At 44.2% G+C, this 20,138-nt stretch overlaps 1 protein-coding gene across 2 annotated transcripts; it reads right to left on the reverse strand.

The window, feature by feature from the left end:
* Positions 1–10,877: 10,877 nt before the first annotated feature.
* On the reverse strand, positions 10,878–16,529 carry LOC139415280 (zinc finger protein 36, C3H type-like 1b). Of its 2 annotated transcripts, none has more exons than XM_071163277.1 (2): positions 16,345–16,529; positions 10,878–13,900 (listed from the first exon to the last, which is right to left on the reverse strand). In XM_071163277.1, the coding sequence occupies exons 1-2, from the start codon at positions 16,393–16,395 to the stop codon at positions 12,842–12,844; spliced, it is 1,110 nt and encodes a 369-aa protein (XP_071019378.1). In that variant the 5' UTR covers positions 16,396–16,529; the 3' UTR covers positions 10,878–12,841. The 2 variants fall into 2 exon arrangements, with proteins under 2 accessions (XP_071019378.1, XP_071019379.1); XM_071163278.1 differs by having other exon boundaries at positions 10,884–14,222; positions 14,297–16,510.
* Between the last annotated feature and the right edge of the window lie 3,609 nt (positions 16,530–20,138).

The raw sequence follows: 20,138 nt of genomic DNA on the forward strand, positions 1-20,138 counted from the left end.
AGGCTTACCTTCAAACTCAGTGCCTCTTTGTTTGACATCATGGGAAAATCAAAAGAAATCAGCCAAAAATTGTACACCTCCACAAGTCTGGTTCATCCTTGGGAGCAATTTCCAAACGCCTGAAGGTACCACGTTCATCTGTACAAACAATAGTACGCAAGTATAAACACCATGGGACCACGTAGCCGTCATACCGCTCAAGAAAGAGACGTGTTCTGTCTCCTAGTGATAAACGTGCTTTGGTGCGAAAAATGCAAATCAATCCCAGAACAACAGCAAAGGACCTTGTGACGATGCTGGAGGAAACCGGAACAAAAGTCCACAGTAAAACGAGTCCTATATCGACATAACCTGAAAGGCCGCTCAGCAAGGAAGAAGCCACTGCTCCAAAACCTGCCATAAAAAGCCAGACTACGGTTTGCAACTGCACATGGGGACAAAGATCGTACTTTTTGGAGAAATGTCCTCTGGTCTGATGAAACAAAAATGGAACTGTTTGGCCATAATGACCATCATTGTGTTTGGAGGGAAAAGGTGAAGGCTTGCTAGCCGAAGAACACCATCCCAACTGTGAAGCACGCAGGTGGCAGCATCATGTTGTGGGGGTGCTTTGCTGCGGGAGGGACTGGTGCACTTCGCAAAATAGATGGCATCATGAGGAGGATAAAATTATGTGCATATATTCAAGCAACATCTCAAGACATCAGTCAGGAAGTTAAAGCTTGGTCGCAAATGGGTCTTCCAAATGGACAATGACCCCAAGCATACTTCCAAAGTTGTGGCAAAATGGCTTAAGGACAACAAAGTCAAGGTTTTGGGGAGGCCATCACAAAGCCCTGACCTCAATCCTATAGAAAATTTGTGGACAGAACTGAAAAGCGTGTGCGAGCAAGGCCAACAAACCTGATTCAGATACACCAGCTCTGTCAGAGGGAATGGGCCAAAATTCACCCAACTTATTGTGGGAAGCTTGTGGAAGGCTACCTGAAACGTTTGACCCAAGTTAAACAATTTAAAGGCAATGCTACCTAATACTAATTGAGTGTATGTAAACTTCTGACCCACTGGGAATGTGATGAAAGAAATAAAAGCAGAAATAAATCATTCTCTACTATTATTCTGACATTTCACATTCTTAAAATAAGGTGGTGATCCTAACTGACCTAAGACAGGGAATTTTTGCTAGGATTAAATGTCAGGAATTGTGAAAAACTGAGTTTAAATGTATTTTGCTAAAGTGTATGTAAACTTCCGACTTCAACTGTACCATCATCATCCCACAGTACAGAACATATTGCACTAACTCATCTGGGACTCTGGACCTTTCAGTGTTCACCGCCAGGCCTGAATGTATATACGGATGTTTCTCCCTGCCCTGCAGAGTGGTGGTATGTAAGTTCTGACGCTCTGTGTGCTGTGGCTGCTGTGTAATGGCTCATTGTGAATAGCTGTGGCCGTCTGTGGTTAAACAGTGCTCTGCTGTGTGGCTCAGCAGGTTACAAGCCCCTGGGGCACTAGGCGAGAGGAGAGAGCAGGCTGGACAGGTTTCGCACATGCACACACAGCCACTGCTGTTAGAGTTTACCGGGAGACTGAAAAGTGCCTCTCAGTCGGCTACTAATTGACACCCTTTAAGTGGCTTTTAGCTTGAGGAAAACCCATCAATCTTCTGCTGACTCGAATGGGACTTGATAGGCCGTTACCATGCCTCCCGTTCCCATGACTTCTGTTCCCATGGCTCCTCCAGTGCTTTAAAGGGAAGTTTGGCTGATTAGCTGAACAATGGTGTTATTTTGGATAGTTCCTCCTTTTTCTGTTGTTTTTCCCTCTGTGTGTGTGTGTGTTCTTTTACATACATCATACAGTAGTCGCATGCTTTTTCTTGTGTGTGTGTGTGTTATAGCTCACTGCCAAAGAGAGGAGGAACCGTAATAAAGTATTCGTATGAGCATCAAAAGGCAGTATGTTTGTCTTTTTAGTCATATGCGGTTGGTTCGAGCCATTCTTTTCACGCCAATCAAAGAGCAATGGGAGTTTCCCTTAGTTTTCCCCTTAGTAGTCCTCATGCTGTTTTATGTTCTGTGTTTGGTCAAGTTCGTTATGTCAAGTTCAAACACACCACTATTTCACTTCTAATGGAAAAGACAAGAACAGCAGTGAGGTATCGCACGCACATACACACAGCTAGTCTTTATGATGAGTGCTGACAGGTATGCCAGTCTGTAGCTGTTTGTTGGAGAAAGTAGTGCTGTTCAGTCTTGGCTAAGAGTGTTCAGTCACAGGGCCCCAGCACAGCCTCAGGGACAGACAGCACTCCTTCACCGGGGGTGTCAGGCTTTGTTTTTTCCTTCACACACCCTGATCATGGTTAGAAAGACCCCGCAGCAGTATCTCACACTACCCTGCCTTCGTCTGTAACGAGAAACGACCCTAGTCGGTGCCAAAACCGCACTTCTCAAATCATAGTTCCTCCTGGCAACTGCCCCCCCCCCCCCCAACGCTGTCGCCGTAGGCTTGACTCACAGCCAGTCAGGAGCGAGGAGTTACTTATGACACGGCCTGTGGGAGGTGGAGAACCACGTGACTGGACTCGGGCTCCGCTCTTGCAGGTCGACTTAGCCAGCACAGCACTGGAGTCTTGGAAAAAAGTCATATAATGGCTGAGGAATTGTAGCAGGGTCACGGGGCTGGGAGCGAAGTACGCAAAACACCTTCCGTCTGTCCCTATCAGCTCATCCCTGTCGCTACAGCCGTCTCCTAACCAATGAGAAAGGTAATGACAATGGAACATTTCATTTTTTAAATTGAACCTTTATTTAACTAGGCAAGTCAGTTAAGAATAAATTCTTATTCACAATGATGGCCAAACCCGGACAATCGTGCGCTGCCCTATGGGATACCCAATCACGGCAGGATGTGATACAGCCTGGACGGGAGATAGAGATTGCATGGCCCCACTGCTCTAATATTCACTGTGCTTTTGTTTAAGTTTTCTAGTTTGTTATTATCTCTGCTTGTGTAATAAACCTTTACTGAAGGTTTATATCTGAGTCAGGCTCCCCCTTTTAGTACTGGTGCTATAATCAGGATCTTTAGGGCTGCTGTCAAGTAAAACGACTCCCTGCAATTAAAAAAACATTTCCCTCACTTTTGTCAATGATCAACTCCATCCATGCCTTTACTTTGGCAAACTCAACTTACTCAAATACTGTTGTCAGTCATTCAAATAGGCCTGTTGGTGAATCGGTCAGTCAAATAGGCCTACTCATGTGTTACTTTAAGTTGATGTTCCCAAGTCCCCTTCACTCCCCGCGAATAGAGCTCAACTTCTCACACCCCTTCCCCCTAATTTACCCCATGTGTGCGCTCATCTCATCTTTTTAAATCTGGGCCTTTCTCAGTGCTATTAATGTATGCAGAGCCAAATGCTTCAGTCTGATAGGGAGAACCCATTAGGTATGGAGCACTCTGTCTCATAGGGAGAACCCATTAGGTATGGAGCTCTCTGTCTCATAGGGAGAACCCATTAGGTATGGAGCACTCTGTCTCATAGGGAAAACCCAGTAGGTATGGAGCTCTCTGTCTCATAGGGAGAACCCATTAGGTATGGAGCTCTCTGTCTCATAGGGAGAACCCATTAGGTATGGAGCACTCTGTCTCATAGGGAAAACCCAGTAGGTATGGAGCACTCTGTCTCATAGGGAAAACCCAGTAGGTATGGAGCACTGTCTCATAGGGAAAACCCAGTAGGTATGGAGCTCTCTGTCTCATAGGGAGAACCCATTAGGTATGGAGCACTCTGTCTCATAGGGAGAACCCAGTAGGTATGGAGCTCTCTGTCTCATAGGGAAAACCCAGTAGGTATGGAGCTCTCTGTCTCATAGGGAGAACCCATTAGGTATGGAGCTCTCTGTCTCATAGGGAGAACCCATTAGGTATGGAGCACTCTGTCTCATAGGGAGAACTCATTAGGTATGGAGCTCTCTGTCTCATAGGGAAAACCCAGTAGGTATGGAGCTCTCTGTCTCATAGGGAGAACCCATTAGGTATGGAGCTCTCTGTCTCATAGGGAGAACCCATTAGGTATGGAGCACTCTGTCTCATAGGGAGAACTCATTAGGTATGGAGCTCTCTGTCTCTCGCTCCGTTTGTTCTCTGTTTCAAAAACATGGGAAAATACAGTTGCTAGAAGCATTACGAAGTCTATAGCATCAACTACAGTACTGATCTGGTCTCCTCTTTATCCCCCCAGCTGCACTTCTTAAAGGCCCAATGCAGCCAGTATCAAAACATTTCTGGGTAACAATTAAGTAGCTTACTGTGATTGTTTTCAATTAAAATTGTCAAAAGTTAAACAAATAGCTTCTTAGCAAAGAGCTATTTCTCATGGAAGAATTTTGCTAGGACTGTCTGGCAGTGGTCTGAGTGGGGAGGGGAAAACTGAAAACAAGCTGTTATTGGCATAGTAACCTAGCGTAGCAGGCGTTGAAAGACACCTTAACGAGGTTCTCACTTCCGTTTTTCAAGGGAAATGGAAGTTAGGTTGAAAATACTGTATCCCTCAAAACTGTATATTAGTGTTTTCTGACTACTCCGTATAGGCTACTGGCATAGAGGTTTGGAACTATTCCTTATTGGTCTATGAACTAATTAACTGCCAGGCAGGCCAAAACTCCATCCCACCAAAATAGGCTGAAATGTCAGGTGACCTACACTAAAAGGGCATTATCATAATTTTCATAATTTCACAGTATTATTCAAACCACATAGTGTGGAAATACACAAAATGAAAAGTATGTGGACACCTGCTCGTCAAACATCTCATTCCAAAATCATGAGCATTAATATGGAGTTGGTCCAGCAGCAAAGGGGGGCTTTGCTGCTATGACAGCCTCCACTGGGAATGCTTTCCACTAGATGTTGGAACATTGCCGCAGGGACTTGCTTCCATACAGCCACGAGCATTAGTGAGGTCGGGCACTGATATTGGGCGATGAGGTCAGGGCTCTGTGCAGGCCAGTCAAGTTCTTCCACACCGATCCGACAATCCATTTCTGAAAGAACCTTGCTTTGTGCACGGGGGCATTGCAATGCTGAAACAGGAAAGAATGTCATTGTATGCTGTAACGTTGCGATTTCCCGTTACTGGAACTAATGTGCCTAGCTCAAACCATGGAAAACAGTCCCTGACCATTATTCCTCCTCCACCATTGAGACTGGTAGCATTCTCCTGGCCTCTGCCAAACCTAGATTCGTCCGTCAGACTGCCAGATGGTGAAGATGGTGATGGTCATCACTCCAGAGAACGCGTTTCCACTGCTCCGGGGTCCAATGGCAGTGAGCTTCACCACTCCAGCTGACGCATGGCATTGTGCATGCTGATCTTAGGCTTGTGTGCGGCTACTCGTCCATGGAAACCCATTTCATGAAGCTCCCGACAAACAGTTATTGTGCTGACATTTCTTCCAGAGGCAGTTTGGAATGCGATAGTGAGTGACAGAAGATTTTTACACGCTATGTGCTTCAGCACTCGGCGGTCCCGTTCCGTGAGGTTGTGTGGCCTCCCACTTCACGGCTGAGCCATTGTTGCCCCTAGACGTTTCCACTTAACAATAACAGCACTTACAGTTGACCGGAGCAGCTCCAGCGTGGCAGACATTTTAACTGACTTTGTTGGAAAGGTGGCATCCGGTGCCACGTTGAAAGTCATTGAGCTCTTCAGTAAGGCCATTCTACTGCTAATGTTTGTATATGGAGATTGCATGGCTCTGTGCTTGATTTTATACATCTGCCAGCAACGGGTGTGGTTGAAATAGCAAAATCTGCGAATTATAAGAGGTGTCCACATACTCTTGTATATATAGTGTATATGCTGAACAAAACATGCAAGATTTTCAAAAATGTTAGTCAGTTCATAAGGAAATCTGTAAATTTATATAAATAAATTAGGTCCTCGTCTATGGATTTCCCATCACTGGGCAGTGGGGCAGCCATGGAGGGGCCTGGGAGGACATAGGCCCACCCAATTAGGAGCCAGGCCCAGCTAATCAGAATCAGTTTTCCCCCCACAAAAGGGCTTTGGTACAGACAGAAATACTCCTCAATTTCATCAGCTGTCTGGGTGGCTGGTCTCAGACGACCCGCAGGTGAAAAAGCCAGATGTGGAGATCCTGAGCTTGTGGTTACACGCAGTCTGTGGCTGTGATGTCAGTTGGACTTATTGCCAAAATCTCTAAAATGGCTTATAGTAGAGGAATTAACATTCAATTCTGTCAACAGCTCTGGTTGACATTTCTGCAGTCAGCATGCCTATTGCACACTCCCTCAAAATTTGTGAAAAATGGCGCCGGAGGAGATGGCCGCCGTTTTACGGTCTCCTAACCAATTGTGCTATTATGTGTTGTTTTTTTTTTGCGATATTTGTAAATTATTTTGTACATAATGTTTCTGCAACCATATTTTACGGAAGAAAATAGCTTCTGGATATCAGGACAGCGATCACTCACCTCGGATTAGACAAAGATTTTTTCAACAACAACAACAAGCAGGACTCACACGATAATCTCCAAACACCCCACAGGGCAGACCTCCCAATTATTTACATAAGGAAGCGATGCAGAGGAAGTAGAGCCGGATGCCTCGTCCGGACCCGCAGAAGGCGAGTAGGAAAGCTGCCGTTACCGTCAATAATCCTCGCCAACATGCAATCATTGGACAATAAACTAGACGAGGTACGATCACGAATATCCTACCAACGGGACATCAAAAACTGTAATATTAATATCCTATGTTTCAAGGAGTTGTGGCTGAATGACGAACTTAAATCAGTTCTACCAAATCTCTATCAACATGTTAAATGTGCAACCAGAGGGATAAAAATTCTAGATCACCTGTACTCCACGCACAGAGACGCGTACAAAGCTCTCCCTCGCCCTCCATTTGGTAAATCCGACCACAACTCACAACTCTTAAAGCAGGAAGCACCAGTGACTCAGTCTATAAAGAAATGGTCAGATGAAGCAGATGCTAAACTACAGGACCGTTTTGCTATCACAGACTGGAACATGTTCCGGGATTCTTCTGATGACATTGAGGAATACACCACATCAGTCACTGGCTTAATCAATAAGTGCATTGAGGACGTCGTCCCCACAGTGACTGTACGTACATACCCCAACCAGAAGCCATGGATTACAGGCAACATTCATACTGAGCTAAAGGGTAGAGCTGCCGCTTTCAAGGTGCGGGACTCTAACCCGGAAGCTTACAAGAAGTCCCGCTATGCCCTGCGACAAACCATCAAACAGGCAAAGTGTCAATACAGGGCTAAGACACTCGTCGGATGTGGCAGGGCTTGCAAACTATTACAGACTACAAAAGGAAGCACAGCCGCGAGCTGCCCAGTGACACGAGCCTACCAGATAAGCTAAATCACTTCTATGCTCGCTTCGAGGCAAGCAACACTGAGGCATGCATGAGAGCATCAGATGTTCCGGACGACTGTGTGATCATGCTCTCCGTAGCCGACGTGAATAAGACCTTTAAACAGGTCAACATACACAAGGCTGCGGGGCCAGACGGATTACCAGGACGTGTGCTCCGGGCATGTGCTAACCAACTGGCAGGTGTCTTCACTGACATTTTCAACATGTCACTGATTGAGTCTGTAATACCAACATGCTTCAAGCAGTCCACCATAGTCCCTGTGCCCAAGAACACAAAGGCAATCTGCCTAAATGACTACAGACCCGTAGCACTCAGGTCTGTAGCCATGAAGTGCTTCGAAAGGCTAGTAATGGCTCACATCAACACCATTATCCCAGAAACCCTAGACCCACTCCAATTTGCATACCGCCCAAACAGATCCACAGATGATGCAATCTCTATTGCACTCCACACTGCCCTTTCCCACCTGGACAAAAGGAACACCTGTGTGAGAATGCTATTCATTGACTACAGCTCAGCGTTTAACACCATAGTACCCTCAAAGCTCATCACTAAGCTAAGGAACCTGGGACTAAACACCTCCCTCTGCAACTGGATCCTGGACTTCCTGACGGGTCACAGGTGGTGAGGGTTGGTAGCAATACATCTGCCACACTAAACCTCAACACTGGAGCTCCCCAGGGGTGCATGCTCAGTCCCCTCCTGTACTCCCTGTTCACCCATGACTGCATGGCCAGGCACGAGTCCAACACCATCATTAAGTTTGCAGACGACACAACAGTGGTAGGCCTGATCAATGACGAGACAGCCTATAGGGAGGTAGTCAGAGACCTGACCGGGTGGTGCCAGAATAACAACCTATCCCTCAACGTAACCAAGACTAAGGAGATGATTGTGGACTACAGGAAAAGGAGCCATGAGCACGTCCCCAATCTCATAGACGGGGCTGTAGTGGAGCAGGTTGAGAGCTTCAAATTCCTTGGTGTGCATATCACCAACAAACTAGAATGGTCCAAAATCAAATCAAATTTATTTATATAGCACTTCGTACATCAGCTGATATCTCAGTGCTGTACAGAAACCCAGCCTAAAACCCCAAACAGCAAGCAATGCAGGTGTAGAGGGCACACCAAGCCTATTCCCCCTCAGGAAACTAAAAAGATTTGACATGGGTCCTGAGATCCTCAAAAGGTTCTACAGCTGCCTGGTACGGCAATTGCTCGGCCTCTGACGGCAAGGCAGTTCAGAGGGTAGTGCGTACAGCCCAATACATCACTGGGCCAAAGCTGCCTGCCATCCAGGACCTCTACACCAGGCGGTGTCAGAGGAAGGCCCTAAAAATTGTCAAAGACCCCAGCCACCCCAGTCATAGACTGTTCTCTCTACTACCGCATGGCAAGCGGGACCGGAGTGCCAAGGCTAGGACAAAAAGGCTTCAACAGTTTTTACCCCCAAGCCATAAGACTTCTGAACAGGTAACCAATGGTTACCCAGACTATTTACATTGTGTGCCCCCCCCAACCCCTCTTTTAAGCTGCTGCTACTCTGTTTATCTTATATGCATAGTCACTTTAACCATACATTTATGTACATACTACCTCAATTGGCCCGACCAACCAGTGCTCCCGCACATTGGCTAACTGGGCTATCTGCATTGTGTCCCACCTCCCACTAACCCCTCCATTTACACTACTGCTACTCTCTGTTCAGCATATTTGCATAGTCACTTTAACCATACCTACATGTACATACAACCTCAATAAGCCTGACTAACAGGTGTCTGTATACAGCCTTGCTACTGTTATTTTCAAATGTCTTTTTTACTGTTTTTTATTTTTTATTTCTTTACTTACCCATACCTTTTTTTTTTTTTCGCACTATTGGTTCGAGCCTGTAAGTAAGCATTACCCATGGTATTTGGCACACGTAACAAATAAACTTTGATCTGTGGCATTGTGTTGTGACAAAACTGCACATTATCAAGTTGCCTTTTGTCCCCCTGCAGAAGGTGCACCTGTGTAATGATCATGCTGTTCAATCAGCTTATTGATATGCCACACCTGACACGTGGATGGATTATCTTGGCAAAGGAGAAATGCTCACTAACAGGGATGTAAACAAATGCGCATATTGAACATTTCTGGAGTCTTATTTCAGCGCATGACACATGGGACCAACACTTTACATGCGTTTATATTGGTTGAATATATATATATATATATATATAAACAGGAACATTGACTGCACTGGACCATTAAAGGCACAGTGATCCTCCTGCAGAAGTCTGTTCAAAGGAATCAGAAATCACTGACGTGCTAAGGATTCACAGCACTTGAGTATTTTACTCCTTGTACCCCAGGCAACACCTACCCACTTGTTGAAACAAGTACACTTCTCTCTAGTAAAAAGTGTCACGCCTTGGGTGTTTCAGTCATTAGCAGGTAGTGGTTTGGTTTCTAGGCTACATTCAAAAGGGTTAAGGCAGCCGAGAGAGTACTAAACCAACAAGGTCGTAGCTGGCGCATGAGGTAAGAAGTGAAACAAGATATGTTTTTGCTTAGCATACTACAATGAAAACCTGAGTACCATTCCATGCAGCCCCACTGTTTTGCTTTAAGTTTGAATTGACTTAGACTAATGGAGCAGCCGGGTTCCTAACTTGTCTCTGTGAGGAAATTGGAGATAAGTCCAGGCCTCAGGGGAACCAGCCTAGTGTGGAATAACAAATGAACTGAACCTGCAATTCATCAGCTGTAACAGGCCTAACTGAGGGACTGGGAGAAATCTTGGCCAAAACACATGGGAGAGTAAACACTGTAAAAGCTAAAGTCTCCTACCTTACAGTAACCATGGTGAAAGGCTGATCTAGGGCCTCAAGACGAGAAGTAGCAACACTGAAAGTTGTGGCTGCTGTTCCTCAGTTTCTTTAAATCACAGTAGAGCAGCACACCAACCCTCAACAATAGTTTCAGAGAGAGAGAAAGCACAGAAGTTGGATTTCCTGTCTTGGAAATGTTTTCCTGGAAAACTGTTTAAGTCATTTTTTGGTCTGACTATTTGTGTGTGTGTGTGGGGGGGGGGGGGGGGGGGTAGCTTTTCAATGGGAACTTTCAAACAAAGTTCCCCAGTTTGCTGGTGTGGAGACTGTAGCAAGATAAGTCAAAGATATGTGGTAGGATAACAAGCAGGGCTGTTTGCTCAAGATTTCAATAGCACCGCTTCACCCACATGAACTCTATGGTTCCCCTTCAATGCCCAGCCCAAATAGAGCCAGCTTCTAGTACATGGGCTGCTTTCTCCACTGATACATATTCTCTCACCCTAGTCATGTGATGGTTGCTGTATATGATCATTACATAAACAGTGATAATACAACAAAAATGTTGCCAAACTCGGCCTCAAACAACCCTTGTCAATCAGGAAGACAGATGTTCAATAGAAATATGGGTTTTATTAGTTAGGTTTAAACTGCAATCTGTCATTAAAAAAAGAAAATACATGAGAACAAATAAACTACTGTAGTGAACAGCAACAGCTGCTATAAAGAATACATTCAACTGTTGCTTTTCATGTCATGTGTCAATCCTGTTAACCTTTATACTTAACTACAAGTCTGGGCTTAAATCTGCTGTGTTATAAAACATGTGATAAAGGCACAACACTTGGGGATACCTGGAATGTATTCGATAGGCACTTATGGGAACGAGTGGTCCAACAACACATCAACTAAAAGTGCTAGTAAATGTATGCATGGTATTGCGGAATAGGTGAGCGTCCATAACTAATTAAAATAAGAGCTTTCTATTTGTCGTTTACAGCATAACTGCTGGTTTTATAGGCTAAGTGACTTCTTAAATACTAAAATGTATATTTTTTCCCAGTCAAAGGGACAGTGAATTAACAGGAAGAGGACTGTTACTCAACTTCGTCTACATTCTAGAGGGCCTTCGAGAGCTGCTGCAGCCCACAACTGGAAGAGAAATTAAGACATCAAAATAGAGAACCTGAAAACCACAGTCCAATATCAGGGAAGAGGAAAAACAATAAATATAAACGCAAAAACATTTGCATTTTTGTATTTAAATTAAGATTCACTTTCAAAATAAATCAAAGTGTAGTTACAAAACAAGAAATGTCATTGCAGTATAATATATTACCTGTAAAAAAAAAAAGAAAAAAAAAAAAAAGTCTTCACAATCTTACGATTAATACGGAAGATCATAATTTAACATAAAAGAAAATATATTCTATCGTTTCATTATCCAGATAAATACAAAATAAAAAAAAATGCTTTAAGATCAGCAATAAATACATTTTGATAAGTTAAATAAGCAGTGACAAGCAAACCTTCAGTTTGAAGGTTTTACAAAACAATATAGTTGAACAAGGTGGAATCGATGGGAGAGCATGGCGCTCATGTGATTTGACAGCGGTGACTGAGGTGTCATCTCAGTCAGCTATTGAGCCGAGTGGGGGCTAGGAGAACGGGGGGGGGGGACAGGCCAAGCTCACACATGAATGTTTAACGACCAGTTTACATTGATGAACAGTCCTACTCCTTCCACACAACTAAAAGAAACCAAACAGACCAGTAGACATTTACTAAGGGTTCTTAGTAGCGCCAAAAGAAAATAAAACTCTCCCAGCCCAGATTCAAAAAAATATTTTTTTTAAACATCTGTGTTTGTCTAGTCCTCATAATAATATACTTTCTTTCTTTATTTAAAAAAAAAAAAAGCAGAATCATTTGCAATCATTAGGATGTGGAAAAAGTAACAATTGTAGTCCCGCACATTGATCGGACAACACCAAGGCACTTCATTTAATCTGGTCGTCCAATCATTTTTTTTGATGGTTTAACTTGAAGAGAAATGTGACCCTTTTTAAAAATGGAGCACGAATTTGTCACAAGTCCTCTTGAGATGTAAAAGTATGGGATGTTTGAAGATAGCTGTGGCACAGGCAGCAATGGCAAAGTGAAGATATGCAGCACCGCTACACACAAAACGGCAGGGAAATCCTGCCTTGGGACATACTGAAACTTCCCACAGACCTTATCCATCCCCTCTGATTTCTACTGTTCACTGTTATTGTAGCACTTCACCCAGGGCCAACTTGCTACTTGCTACTCACAATTCTTGAGTGACCACTTGGCTGAATGATTGTTTGGGTAAAACAAAAACACCTCGATTGGCTAATTGGAGGCATCTGAGATGGGGTGGGGGGGGGGGGGGGGGGGGGGTAGCTGAGTTTTCTGATTGGACTCAGTGGCTACAACACTGCTACACAGAATCATGTCCACTTCTGGGTTGTAAACAAGGCCAGGAGACGAGGGGGACAGGACCTCACTTTCTCACTCCATGCATCCATCCCAGGCACCGGGGGTGTAGGCTATCTAATCATCAGAGATGGAGAGCCTGCTGAAGATGGGCAGGCGGCGCGAGGCATCCAGGCTGGGGGATTCGGAACCGCTCTGACTGCCCAGGCTGCTCTGGTAGCCCTCCTGGTCGGAGAGAGAGTCCGGGGGGCTGGGGGGACACTCCGACATGGGCCGGAAGAAGCAGGGGGTAGTGGGGGAGTGCGGCGCCGGAGCCAGCAGGTTGGGCTCCAAGACAGGGGGCCCCCCTACTAGGCTCGGGCCAAACAGATTGACCAACTCCTGGCTGGAGTAGGTGAAGGGGTTGCTGGGCCACTCGCCCAGGTCCTCTGTGGAGAAAATGGGTGGCGGGGTGACCGAGGTGGGGCTGTCCTGTAGACCGCACTGGCTGGGGAAACCGGCGAAGCTGAAGCTGTGCTGGAGGCGGGGGCGCTCCATCTTGTTGAAAGTGGAGAACGGTGGCGGCGGGCCGCGGCGTTCCTCTGCGTTGTGGATGAAGTGGCAGCGCGGGCCGTAGGGGCAGAAGCCGATGGTGTGGAAGGTGCGGCACAGCTCCGTCTTGTACTTTGGGTGGCGACTCAGGCTACGCAGCTCGTGCATGCCGTGGGCAAACTGGCACTTGTCGCCGTACTTGCAAGTGCCGTTCTCCTCGAAGGGCCGGCACAGCTCCGTCTTGTAGCGGCTGGAGTTGACCTGCTGCTGCTGCTGGCCCTGCCCGCCGCCAAGGCACTGGAGCTGGCTGCCCGGCTTGAGGCGATCCCCTGTCTCAGAGAAGGAGCGGTCCCGGAAGCGGTTCTCCTTGTTGTTACTGCCACCACCAATCAGGAGCGAGGAGGGGTCAGCCTTGAGACTGTTGATGAACTGATTCTGGTTGAATTTGGTGTTGGGGAGGGTGACAGAGTGGCGGCGCTGGAACAGCCCACTGCCCCCTGCAGAGGGGGCCCCCACTACCTTCCTGTCCAGCAGGGAACCAGTGGGGGGGCAAGAGGGAGGGTTGTTGGCACCAGTGCAGACTGGGACAGATGTGGAGTGGGGCCCACCGAAAGTATTGTTGTTGTAGTTAAACATCTTATTGTTCTGCAAAGAAAAGAACAGTCATACTTAATAAAAAAGTGTCAATCAGTACTGAAAAAATAAAATACCCCTTCAATTCTCCCCAAAAGTTTGGAGCTAGCCGTGTTAGGTTACAGTCCAGACCCATTACAAAAGCAGAGCCAGGATCTTAATGACATACTTACTAGTTCAACAGCACTATAGAAAGACTGGTCTCCAAAGTCACAAGTTAAAGAGAATTGTGCAATCCGTTTACTCTAACAAGCTGTCAATCAAATAAAAAGCACTGCCAAACAATTATGGCCATAGGATGTTGGCGCAACAGTGATAGTACAGACCGCAAACCCTCAGGCTGCTGCACAGATTCTATAGGGGCTCTAGTCTAAAGCACCCAGATAGCACCCTAAAGCACCCAAGCACCCCCCCCCCCCCACACACACACTCTAAATGGTTAAATGAATGAGTGTCATTGTTGCAACAGTTTGAGTAGGAAACATACTATCATCTTAAATTGACATGTTGAATTATTTTGACATATTAAATGATTTTATATTGTGCCAATTTCCCCTAATGTGGACAGTTTGTTTTACTACCTTAAACAAGCTTGCAATTTCACCCAATTAAATTGAGTGGAATTATACATCCTTTTTTACCTCAGATTAGTAGGTGTTATACCGGCGTATTTGGAAATAGCCACGGGATGGTTTTTCAATACTGTTGAAACACATACACATCTATTTGTATCTACTTTAAGTAAATACCTGTAGTCAACGTGTGCAATACCTTAGAAGATTTTGTTCATTTTACAGGTCACAATTTTTCATTATAAAGTTAACAGGTCCCCAGTCTCTTGAGTCACTCACTGTTGTGCAGCCAGGTGATCTAGTTACCGTGTAGAATTCAAACCAAAATCGTTACAAGCTAGATATCTCGTAACTTAAGTTACTGCCTAAAATGTGCTAAATGCTCTGCAGTTCAGCATTTGGTTAGCTAATTTAGTAGCTAGTTAGTCATCTTGCTAAGTGGTTAGCTTCTTCTAATGTCAAGTCAATCAACATCAGACATTCCAAAAGTTCTCATCTAACCAACCATGTATAGGTTATTCCATGATTCGGTGTGGCCATTGAAGTGTTAATTTAAACAGCACTACACTCCAAAACGTTGATTTCTATTGATTTCAGCATAATATCGATGGAAGTGATTAACAACAAGTGATGTACACATTATTTCCAGATTACCAGTGGCTTTTTGAGCTGTGTTAGTTTTAACAGGACGTGAAACCTTATCTTCCCCCCACTAGCTAATTGATTTTAAACATGACAATCGATATGAGTATTGACAACAGTGTTGGGTTTCTTTTGTTTTGGTGACGTCTATCAAAAATGCAACATTCAGGTTGTCCTCTAACCAGTGATAAGGTGCTCGTTTTAAAAAAAAGACGACATGTAATATTATTACTATGGTTTCACATGTGTAGATAAACATAGTACTTTCTGTTTCACCTTTTCTGCATACTGGTTATTGATTTGGACATAAAATAAAAACTATTGACATTGGGCTATTTATCAAAATGTGTTTTTTGAAGCAGCATTTCAATTTAAGTTAAGAATATAAACATGACCTGTCATCATGAATTTCCAATGGTATTGTACTTCAATCAGGTAATTGCTGCTGAATATGTCCAAAAACGTGCTGTGATTGATTTATTTTGATGAGAAGAATCAGCAAAACTGGTATGCCCTGCCTAGAGATAGGCACCAATGCCTTTTACATAGTTCGACATCTTAGCTAATACAATAGATTCAAACCGATAACCAGTAAACCTCTGGTAATCTAATTCAAAAGCCATTAGCTATAGAGCTACACAGTAGTCAAATACTGACATGTAACCTTTGTAGACAATATTTTTGGTACTTAGGCACAACTGTTTACAATTCGTACTGTGTGTGTGAGATTTCCATAACGTTATCCGTGCGAGACAGCACAGCTTGCACACAAAAGCGCGTAAATTGTTGCAAGACAACTAGTAGCAGCTAGGGTTGAATCCGCCTGTTGCTCATTTTCAACCAAAATAGCTGGCATGCCATGCGATGTGAACTCAGATAGCTACGTGTTGCATTTTCAAAGATTCATTTTTGCGATCACTTAGTTAATAAATAACCATAAACTAACATTTAAAATAAATGATAAATTCGCGACGCTAACTGCTCAAGAACATGTGACAGAAGCAGCGATAACTTACTTTGCCTGGCAAGCTAGCTAATTATTAAAGTGCTGAATTGTTAGCGGCCAGTAAACACTTTATACTTTGTCATCAGTTTGTCACTTACGATCCAAAACGTGTAAATAACACTCGCTTTGCTGAACAACCCCGAAAAAAAGTTAAATGAACTAGGCGAAGCTAACCAAGTTAGCTAGCTAGCAATTAGCTAGCCCTCAGCTCGAAGCAAGCAATACACATTCATTACCTTGTTCATTTCGTTGTAGTCGAAGAAAGGAGAAGCGATACTTGCAGTCATTTTTGCTGAGTGGATACTGTAAAGTAAATATAAAATAATTTATCTAAAGCACAGGGCTGGTGGTAAGTCCAGATTGAAGTGTTCTTTCTGCCCTGCAGAGAGCCCCCTCTGTCCTGCAACAGTTGTGCGCAGTTCCCTTTTAAAAGCTCTATGCATGGTTATGTCTGCTGGGAGGGGCCTGAGTGTGATTGACACAAGTAACTGTCTGCCCTCACCACTTATTTCTTGCTTGTCAGAGCAGCCCTTTTTCAAACTTTTTTTGGGCCCAGGGACCAGCAAGGCATGGCCTTATTCCTCTGGGGACCGCTTTGGTAAAACATTATGGAAACTCGCTTTTTCTTTATAAAAATGAATGAATTATGTATTTACTTGGCTTCCTCTTTGTTTGTCTGTCTATATTTTTGCCTGCCTGTGTCTGTCTGTGTTGTAGTCATGGACAGCGTCGCTCTCTATGCTTTCTTCATGGGCGGTCTTCAGGGGCTCTGTTTATGGGCTGTGTTCTGGGGCTGTCTGTTTATAAATGACAAGACCGCACATAAATAACTGAGTTGTAATACACAATCATATTACCTGTGCTGTCAATAAAAACAATGTAACAACTGAATCTTTATAAACAAATACATCTTTCCTTCTATTGATATATACCAACAAAAAAACATTGAATAGTACAAGATGTTTGACTCACCTAATCATTGAGACGGGTGTGTCTGTCTCCTGGAAACCAACAGTTCAAACCTCGGGGAAAGGAGAGGGACACTCAAGGTGTTTTTAACAGCCAGTCTGCTGCGATATTTATATATTTTTGCAGCAAGAGAGAAGAAGCTGGTCTCACATAAGTAGGTAGAATAAAGGGGGATTAACGTCTTCACTGCCATCTCGCTGAGTTTCGGGTAGACTAAAAACGAGGGGATCAACAAGGGTTCTTCTAAGATCCTCAAAGTTCTTCAAAGAACCTTAGGATTCTTGGCACTGAAAATTGCCCCCAATAGGTTCTTCCAAGAACCCCACAGGAGGTGGGATTAATCGAAAAACCTCCTTAGTTGGTGGGGGTTCTTGCAAGAAACTAACTACTCAACTGAAAAATGTGGATTTGAAAGGACAGTAGGTCTGGCACTTAAATGAAATGCAGTGGGGCTAAAAAGTATTTAGTCAGCCACCAATTGTGCAAGTTCTCCTGCTTAAAAAGATGAGAGAGGCCTGTAATTTTCATCATCAATTTTCATCATAATTTTCAACTATGACAGACAAAATGAGGGGGAAAAAAATCCAGAAAATCACATTGTAGGATTTTTAATGAATTTATTTGCAAATTATGGTTGAAAAGCCTTTAAAAAAATATTATGTTACATCCCTACATGTCAGTCCCTTTCAGACGATCCTCCTATCACTGTTGGTCCTCCTCAGTGACCTTACGTACGGCTGAGGATTTGAACTTTCCTCTTGAGAATTAGTGTAGAGTAAGAAGAGCAGTCGTATAGCTCATCACAATACTTCACCTCTTCGGGCATGTAGTACCCTAGACTGTCCTGATCATCTAGTTGAGCATTCCAGATAACTCCTCCATCCCAGCAGAAATCCCGATCTACATAGCAGGATAGTAAATGTGCAGATAGACCGAAGCCCAGTCTATTTTACCGTTACTATAGTGAAGTCTGTGAGTTATGGTATTTTAGTATAGATGTTATCATTTTAGCAATCAACGTAGCTTTTTTTTTGTCTTTCAGATGTGCGGACCAGAAACCCAATGACAACATTCTGGTCTGTAGCTGTCATTTCCCGGCGGGAAAGATAAATGATCAACCACACCCTCAGCAAGTATGCTGGATGTGATGTACTCTCTCACTCTGAGGGAAAGACATCATTTAATCGTCACAGATTTAAATTCCCACTGTGCCCATGATAGAATACAATGTGAATTGTTTTGTACTACTGAATGAAACTGAGATGCACTCAGACCAGCCTTTGTGGTTGAACTTACATTACTTTAGTTGGATGCTTTGAGCAAAACTTGTATGGAATATAACCTATTCTGGGAGCCTAGTGTGTGTGTGTATGAACTATGTGGAATATTTTTGGACCATTGTCTTCCCTGAAAATGGGTACTGACAAGAGGAGCAATATGAATCTGTCAGATGTCGTCACGCCAGATGGGGATGGTGATGGAAGCTTTGGTGGTACACACAACGAAGAAGCAGATGTCCCTTCCAGTGATGTGGAGCTGACCTTGGACCTGGTGCCAGTAAGGATGGTCTTCAGAGGCTGTAAGACCCTCCGTCCATGAAATATAAATTCTTCGACTTTACTGCCTCTTCAATGGTAAGGTACCTTGCACCATAGGGACACTTGAAATCCACCACTGCTGTGTTGTCCACCAGACCATCCTGCGAGGCCCACGGGATCCAAGACCCCGTGACCCAAATCACTGACTCCTGCACATCCATCTATGTGGTCATTTGCCGTGATGCCTCACTGGATGGTCTGGTGCCCTTCTCTTCATTATCTGTGCCCCACTTTACAGACAACACCTCATCCAATGACTGATCTAAGTACCCTTTTTAGCAACGAAGCAGTAACTCGCTTGACCCTAACCACTGTTCCATAATTGCTGGCCGTCAACCTCCCTTTCCTCTTGGTGTGCCAGTTGGAGTTGGTGCTCTGTCCAACTGTTATCTGCCCTATAGCCTCCTGCTTCTCCACTGACAGCATCATGCCAGCCAGGATGCCTCCATGCCTCAGGTGCCCTTGTTTTTTAACTATGTCCGGTACAGACAATGATGACAGAGAGGGTAGAGGTTGTTGTGGCTCAGGTTCAAGGAGACATGATATTCCACTGAACCTGCCCCGGAGATGTTTCCTTAGCCACTGAAGATCTTCCTCTGTGGGCTCTCGGAACAGAGGGTTGTAGTCTTCAGCCGGGTGCAGGTCCTTCACTAACTGACTGCACCTGGTTGGGCATGGTTGGCTTCCTCCACTCGCACTCCACATCCGTACGGCCGATATTGAGAACTGTCAAAATTGGCTGCATGGCTACACTGATGAGCTTCACGGAGGCATTCCCATGTGGTAGAGAGAATCCCCTGGTCACCAATAGAGGCCTGTCAAGAGGAAGGATGTTAAGTGCCACATGCCTTTCCATGCATGACTTTGAACACCTTGAAATGCATTCGTTGTAAGAAATGCGCTGTATAAATAAAGTTGGATTTGGTTGAAGACATTACAGCTGTAGAATATTTAATCAACTGTAATTTTCACATGAGGACAAGTGCAGTTTTTTCTTTGAATTTGTTTATTGATAACTTGGGATTTTACCACTTGACATATCAATCATATAGTGGGAAGGATCCTATAAATCAAGACTGTGTGACTGCATGTACCACTCAAAAAATATAAATACTGTGCCTTTGAAGATTTGTCTCTGGTCATGAAACAGTACAGGCTGGATGTCAATAGATTTTTAGATTCATTCTCATCAATGATACTGTTCAAGAGCTGAGTTATCACTCATCAAAGTCTGGTATCCGGGGTAATCTGGTTAATGATTATATAATTGATTAAGTGGCTCTTTTCTTATAGAATGTTGACAGCTGTATATAACAAATTGTATTGCTAAGATGCTCAAACTTAACAGCTACATTCACTGACACAGGATAAACTTTATCCCTCATGCTGGCCCTGACCAAACTGGTAAGATTCCCTTCACTATAGCTGCAGTTCTCCACATGGCCAGACTTAGTGGTCTTCTC

Source organism: Oncorhynchus clarkii, chromosome 8 (genome assembly GCF_045791955.1).
Source record: "Oncorhynchus clarkii lewisi isolate Uvic-CL-2024 chromosome 8, UVic_Ocla_1.0, whole genome shotgun sequence".
Lineage (NCBI taxonomy): Eukaryota > Metazoa > Chordata > Actinopteri > Salmoniformes > Salmonidae > Oncorhynchus > Oncorhynchus clarkii.

What these genes read in the sequence shown, in the direction of transcription:
- LOC139415280 (XM_071163277.1), bottom strand. Translation starts at nt 16,395, where the DNA reads ATGACTGCAAGTATCGCTTCTCCTTTCTTCGACTACAACGAAATGAAC. An exon ending in ACTACAACGAAATGAACAAG is followed by an intron (nt 13,901 to 16,344) that starts GTAATGAATGTG and finishes TTTTCTTTGCAG; the next exon opens with AACAATAAGATGTTTAACTA.